Genomic DNA, 7705 nt, shown 5'->3' on the forward strand with positions numbered 1-7705 from the left:
TTTGATTGTCTAAGTCTTCCGCTTGCGTTTTTGCAAAATCATTTTAAATTGATAAAATTGTTAGTAGAACCTAATTCACACACACCCCAACATGATATCTATTCCTTTGAAGAATAAAACCAATGCTTGATGGGGATGCGAAAATACAGATGAAATTTCCCAATTCATTTCATTTGCTTATCCATGATCACTTGGAGCCTGGAGGAAGCTTTCCCTCTAAAAAGGATGAAAACATGGCAAGTGCCCGTTCGGGTTGGTAACTTGGTACAAAATGTCCTGATCCTCGTACAGTCACAAATGTTATGTTTTGATATTCCACCACGTAACCTCCCACCTGATAAGTAATATGATAGATTAATTTATCATTCCAAATTTATAGTCTGTGTGTCATGAACGTACGGCAGTTTCAAGTAATATTTTTTCTCACGAAATAGCTCGTAAGATTTTTTCGTTAGATTCTCATTTGTCTTAAAAATCAATAAGAAGCAACAACAAAATAATTTGGTATTTTTCTTACCTCGCCTAGGCTATACCATGGATACCAAGGAGTCTTGACTAATGACCCCAGCTTAGACAACGAGTACCTAGTCGTCGTAACTGTTACCGCACGGTCTGTATCCCCACTGATGAGGCGAATTCAAATCATGTTACTAATTGATTTGTGTACAAACTTTGAATGTAATGATTAAAAAAAAAATCTATCGATTTTGTACCTATAGATCCAAACTCTAATTCCACTGGCCATCAATTCCTTAATGACAGGTAATACTGTGACTGGTATATCCTGCCAGTGATTACCTACGTAACCGCTGCATCAAACCAAAATATATATAGTTACATAGCTTTAATACTCGAAATTTTGATTAAAATAAATCATGAATCGAGTCATTCGTACTTGCAGTTAGACCATGGCCCCAGAATTCCGGTGACATTGGCATGAAGAGCCTTCTGCACTTCAGGAGTATTCAAGTACACAGAGACATATTGACTTGAGCATGGATCAAATCTAGGCACCTGTATCCATGATTATTATAGAAGATAAGCAGGCAATAACGTTTTGTAACATGACATAATGAATTTGAATCTGCCTATACCGAGGAGGAATTTGAAGATGAAGTGCACCAAGGAGCATAAATATCATAAGGGTATATGTGTCCTCTAGCAGTATATGCCTGATTCAAATAATCTCCGCAGACTTGAGTGACATTGGCGTCATACGACATATTACAGTTTTCTACAATGCCCTGGTGAATTTCATCAGATATGAGGGCGTGTGTCCAGAGGTAATCGAATGAGCCCTTCGGTTGATCTTCATCATCAATATATGCATTCCCAATCTGGAAAAAAAGAAATCACATTTTATAAGATTCTTGAATAATTATGTTTTTTTTTTACTAGAAAAATGTGCTTCTCGATCAAACTTACAGCAATCCCTTTTAAGTTTATGACAGTTTGGTTTGTGATTTTGTTGTTTTTAAGAATTAAATCAGCAAGCTGAGGCACGTAATGACCGGCGTAACTCTCTCCAGTTATGTAGAAATCTCGGATTTTATACTCGGGGAATCTTTCCAACCAGTTTACTAAAAAAATATAGGAATCTGCTGCTGTTTTTTTGTCTCCTGTTATATAGTCAGATGATGTATTCGAGTACGAGAATCCAACTCCGGCAGGAGATTCCAGGAATATGATATTTGCCACTGCACGAAATTTTTTCATATCATAATGAGAAATGTACAGAAACAAGAAATTGAAAAGAGTAAACAAAATACTTACAATTATTCCAAGCATTGTTGTTATACCATAGAGTTTTCCCATCTGGATTTACTCGAAACGGTCCAAGTTCTGTCAGTGCTCCGGCTCCTATAGAAGAGCATCCAGGCCCTGGAATTTCCACAGTTTACTAACTCAGTTTAGTGCAAAAACAAAACATAGCGACTCCAAAATTTTAAACGTCTATATTCCATTAATTAACCTCCATTTAGCCACAGCACTAAAGGCTTGGTAGCCGAGTCTTCGGACTCTGTTAACCAATAAAACAGTGCTCGTCCTGCAGCAGGATCGATCGTCACATAACCGGAATACTGAGAAAAGTTCACTGCCGGTTGACCAGGCAACGCTAGTATTCGATCTGCATCCTTTAGTCCTTCCTGAGGTGCCACATACATGGGTGAATATTCGGTCGAAAAATCTTCAACGTCGTGACTTTCTGAGACTCTGGCCCTCCGAGAGTTGATGAATGCTTCAAGAACGTCTTGTTCCTGGCCGCCGTAGCATCGCACCAAAGCCGATAGATACAGAACACAAAGGGAAACAATAGAAGCCCCTTTCATATTTGCTACGAATCCACCGCATTGAAAGCCCTGTTCCATTTATATGTACGGCGCTTGGGAATGCATTTCTTGATCAAGAATATCATTGTTTGTTATTGTTGGACTTGCCTTTCATCGGTGTTATCGATTGTTCTAGGACAACTGGAGACGACACCAGGAAGGTCGCCCGCCCCAAATAAAGAAAATATTTTATTTTACAGCAACTTTATTTAAAGGTGCAAGTTTTGTCACATAATATACCATCAAGTTTCCCTTATTGATCTGGACCTGCCATTGTTAATTTGAAGATTTACTTTTTCATTGTCCAGTATGTCATTTATTTCAAAACTTCTATCACCAAAATCGCTCCGAAATCTTGAAATCCTCCTCCGTGAAAACACCGCAAAACTCATATATAATAAGTCACGATTGTTTTGTTTTACCATTTTATCACGTCCAGGGCCACGATACTGCCCGTAAGGAGCACTTGAAACAATCTGCTCCTCCACCAACGAGTTCGAGTGTTTCTTTTAAACCAAACATATGAGAAAAACTCATCATGCGGAAACAAATCGACAACTTGCTATGAGACTAGCAAGTGTACAAAGAGTTATACATGGAACTGAGTTTATCGTTGATTTTAGGATTTTAATTAATTGTTTAAATCTTAGTTGTATATATAGAACATAAAGAAAATGAGAAATTTGATTTTTTATTTAAAAAGATCGATGTAGTATATAAATATACATGTGGCTAAAAAAATTCAGAAGGATTTTGAACAAATTGAAAGCAAGAATTAAAGAATGACTAATGTACACATCGGTATCTAATTTTGTTATAATGTTTGAAATGTAAGTCCAAATAATCGAACCAAAAGATGCTTGCTTAATTTATGATGGAAGTTCCTAGAATAGTTTTCCCGTGGAACTAATAAATATATTTTTGTCTAATAGTCTATGGTATTTCCAAGAGAATTTAATTGGGATTTTTCATTCACCATCCCCGTTTTCGACATACATTTATCTCCTTTGACATATTGCAATTTTTGCACTTGATAAGGAGATAAGTGTCAAAAACAAAGAATATTGGGTAGATCAAAAACTTAGATAGTTGTTGATTGATATTTTGAAAAAAAAAAAAAAAAAAAAAAAAGGGAAAGTTGCAATTTTTATGTTCCGAAGAAAGTTGCAATTTTGATCCTCTCTATTGATAAATTTCATTTTTTTTTTTCAATTTTAGTTTTTTTTCCGGCGGCAAAAGTACTAATGTCGGTTGTGATCTTACTTAGCCTTTCTTTATCGTCATACACGATTAATTCCGTGATCTGTTGTCCCATACAAGGGGACATTTGTGATCTCAGAGAACGAGTTTAAAATCATAATTGATGACTAGACTTTTATGTTCTTGAAATTCAAAGAGGTACTCAATTGGAAGAAATATTTGTTACGTTGATAATGAAAGTAGTGACAATACACTTAGTATCAAATACACCATAGAGTAGTGTTTCGGTTACATATGAAGATAGCTGTTGCTTGTCTGAGGGTACTTTTTATAGCTTTCTTTGGCGTTAGATTGTCGATGCTTGCCTCATGACTAGTTCTGACCGGGAGGCAGCTTTCCGTTCAAAAACGACGTGAAAAAGGCAAGCGCGCGTCCAGGCTGGTAGCTCGGAACAAAATGTCCTGACCCTCTTATGGTCACAAATGTCACATTCTGATACCCGACCACATACCCTCCAACCTTGCAAAAATAATGACAAAATTAATCATCAAATACACCGAAAAATTTGTCGTGAACACGACTTGTAGAGACCAATAAGCCGCGTAGTTACTTATCCCTCACCTCGTGTTGATAGTACCAAGGGTACCATGGCGTTTTCACGGGTGCGCCAAGTTTAGGAAATGAATACCTTGTTGTTGTCACTGGAATTATATTGTCTGTATCTCCACTGCACTCAGAAATTCAACAGATGGTTAATAAATTATCCATTTTACATCATTTTAGCTAAAATGGTGTCCCTTTTGCCGCTTTAGAGATAGTTCATATGATTTTGCACAAGAGCATCAATTGATATTTTGAATTCAAATAAAAATATCTTAGGGTGGCATTGTTGTATAATATCACAAAGGGACACCTGATATAGCATAGACCGAGTCTACCGATAGTTAACAAAATGATTGTCATGTACCTGTAAATCCAAACAGTAATGCCACTAGCCATCAATTTCTTGATCACCGGTAATACCGTGTCCGGCTCATCCTGCCAGTCGAAATGTATGTCGTAGCTACGCAGAAATGGACTATTTTTAGTGCAAGGAAAAGATATAAAAAACAAAAATATTATAGAAATAGGCATATTTTAGTACTTGCAATCTGCCCAGGAGACAGGAATTCCAGTAACATGGAGAGCCTTCTGAACCTCCTGTGTGTTCAAATAAGCGTCTACATAATCGCCTGAGCATGGATCGAAATTGGATATCTGCAAGTGCACGAGTAAAGTTGTGTGATCTTATATATAGACATCGAAACGAGACGTATAGAAGCAAGAATCATACCGAGGGTGCTGTTGAAGGGGAACCGCATAATGGTGCATACACGTCGTAAACGTACACGGTCCCTACCTCTGAATCAGCTTGACCTTCATACTCCACACAGGAACCTGATTCAGGAAAGTCCGAAGAAGAAAAGTTGCAGTTCGAGACGATTCCCTGGTGGGTTTCATCCGATATGAGGGCACTAGTCCAGTAGTGATCGTATGTGCCCGTCCACCTATCCGTATAGTCTATGTAGGCATTTCCAATCTGAAAATTCATGTTACAACTCGCTTGTTTCTATAAATGGATATTATGTATATAACAATATATATGCACTTACTGCTATTCCCTTTAAGTTAATGACTGTCTGATTTGTGATTTTGTTGTTTTCGAGGATCAGATCAGCAAGCTGAGGGACGTAGTGACCAGCATAACTCTCTCCGGTTATGAAGAAATCTCGGGTTTTATACTCTGGAAATCGATCCAACCAGTTAACTAGAAAGGTGTAAGAATCTGCAGCGGTTCTTTTGTCTCCTGTAACATAGTCTGATGTTGTATTCGAGTAAGAAAATCCAACGCCAGCCGGGGATTCCAAGAACAGCACATTTGCCACTTCATAAATTTCAAGAATCAGAGTGTTAAATTAGTGTCGCTTGTCTGAAGAAATATTTTGTTTCAAGAAATAAAACAACTACTCCTCACCATTGTTCCAAGCATACTGGTTGTACCATAATGTTTTCCCGTCAGGGTTCACTCGAAACGGCCCGTTTTCGGTCATTGCACCAGACCCTATTGATGAGCAACCAGGCCCTGGAATTTTCAAGATTTTTACTGATGAGTTTCTTGAAAAAACAGAGAAATCAAGTATTAAAATTTCACATGCATGCATCAACCTCCATTTAGCCACAGCACTAGTGGTTTGCTGGAAGGCTCCTCGGCTTCAGCAAAGTAATAAAAAAGTGCGCGACCCGCGGTTGGATCGACCGTGACATATCCTGAATATTGAGAAAAATTAACTTTTGGCTGACCAGGCAAAAGTGATATTGCATCAGCTTCTTTTAGTCCCTCCTGAGATGCAACATAAACCGGCGAATACACGGTTGGGGAGGCGTAGTTAGTAACATGATTGCGCGATTTTTTTAACCTTTGAGCCTTCAGAAACTTTCCAAGAGGATCATACCCCCTTCCACCGTAACACTTGACAGAATCAACATAGCACAAAACAAACAAAAGCAAAATGAAACCACCTTTCATAGTTTCAATTGACAGATTGATTTACATGTTATTTCATGACTTCTTACTATATATATGTTCCATGTGACTTCAAACAACAGATCGAGAAATCGTTGAAAATATCGTGCTATGCTCGTTCTTGTCTGGTTTATGGCTGGTAATTGATGATCACTATGGTTCTGTTTTAACTATTGTGAGATAGAAGTGTCTTATTCAGAAACCTTATACAATTCTTGGGAATGCCATTGTCATGACATATAATGCAATTTATATAATGATTTGGCTCTTCATCGCTGTCAACTTGCTGAAGTACTCGAGCAAAAATGATCCATTTGGACAAAGATGGGTTAACACTTAACATATTTGCTCGGTTTCATTAAGCAAATTAGGTGGCTTGCCTTTGTTTATTGCATTATTATGAACTCAAATAATATTTTCAATGTTTGTACCCATGCATAATCAAAACCGGAGCCATGTGTTCGAATAGCATATAGCCAGGGCCGTTCCTATTTGTAGGCCGAAGAGTCGTCCGACTCAGACCCATTTTTTTTCGGGGCCCATAATTTTGAAAAAAAAATTATTATATAAAAGTGTAAATTGATCCAATATAAATTAATTATTCTTGGATTTTTTTCATTCATATCTCAGGAAATTATTTTTTTTTTGCCTACTGCCTAATATAATTTTTTTTTTTAATTTCTGGGCTTTTTGATAAATTTATTTATGAAGTTTATTATTCCTATGTCTCTTGATAATTTTTTTTAAATATAAATTATTTTTCTCGTATCCAACATAAACAAAAAAACATTTTTATTCCCTAAATTTATTATATATTAGCGTAATTGGACCAATATAAAAACATATTTTCTGACTCATAAGGTTGTTCTGATATTAATGAGCACGATTTATTTTCGGAGTTGACATTCTTGAAGTTCTTATTACCAAGAGAAACAAAATCGACAATGGATGTAGTGAATTACTTGAAAAAAAAAATTGATGGATATTTCTCAAATACTCATATTGCTTATAAAATCTTTTTGACTATACTTTTTTACAGTTGTAAGTGAAAAACAAAATTTCTCAAATTTAAAGTTTTTCAAAACATTTTCTCAATAAACCATGTTATATGAAAAGATTGAATGAATTGGTTATGCTATTAATTGAGAAAAAAAAAATTTGAACAATTTGATCAATATTGTTAGCTCTAAACTTTTAGACGAGTTGTTTTATAGTAATCATTTTGTACATGTTTGATCTTATTACTCAATTAAAATAGAAATATTTTGACTATTGCACATTTCTTAAATCGAAATTTTTTTTATTAGTCTAAAAGAATATGAACACGCATTATGATTTAGGGGTCTCTTTTAATAGTTTGACTCAGGCCCAAAAATTGTTAGGATCGGCCCTGCATATAGCATGAGGGGCCCAGTTTTTTTTCCATTTTAATATATTAAATTTAGTTCAATTTGTCAATAATCTGATGGCTCAATTTTGAAAATAAAAGGATCACGGTTCAACCCATAAAAAGACAGGGATTAAAAAATTATAGCCTTTATAGAAATTATTAAAAATAAAAATAAATCGGCTCTGCCTGTCGTTTTGTTATATGAGCTCAGTCAAAATTTCT

At 35.9% G+C, this 7705-nt stretch overlaps 2 protein-coding genes across 2 annotated transcripts; both read right to left on the bottom strand.

Annotated features, from left to right (window-relative positions):
- Positions 1-187: 187 nt before the first annotated feature.
- On the bottom strand, positions 188-2369 carry LOC140861161 (serine carboxypeptidase 1-like). Its single transcript, XM_073264171.1, has 8 exons — positions 1973-2369; positions 1774-1881; positions 1426-1697; positions 1095-1337; positions 896-1014; positions 714-809; positions 518-623; positions 188-334 (listed from the first exon to the last, which is right to left on the bottom strand). Exons 1-8 carry the CDS (start codon positions 2367-2369, stop codon positions 188-190), a joined length of 1488 nt encoding a protein of 495 aa, XP_073120272.1.
- Positions 2370-3744: 1375 nt separating this feature from the next.
- Positions 3745-6202, bottom strand: LOC140863928 (serine carboxypeptidase 1-like). Its single transcript, XM_073267728.1, has 8 exons — positions 5736-6202; positions 5545-5652; positions 5183-5454; positions 4864-5109; positions 4675-4787; positions 4498-4593; positions 4152-4257; positions 3745-4049 (listed from the first exon to the last, which is right to left on the bottom strand). Exons 1-8 carry the CDS (start codon positions 6094-6096, stop codon positions 3903-3905), a joined length of 1449 nt encoding a protein of 482 aa, XP_073123829.1. The 5' UTR covers positions 6097-6202; the 3' UTR covers positions 3745-3902.
- Positions 6203-7705: the final 1503 nt, after the last annotated feature.

This window comes from Henckelia pumila, chromosome 4, assembly GCF_033568475.1.
Source record: "Henckelia pumila isolate YLH828 chromosome 4, ASM3356847v2, whole genome shotgun sequence".
Lineage (NCBI taxonomy): Eukaryota > Viridiplantae > Streptophyta > Magnoliopsida > Lamiales > Gesneriaceae > Henckelia > Henckelia pumila.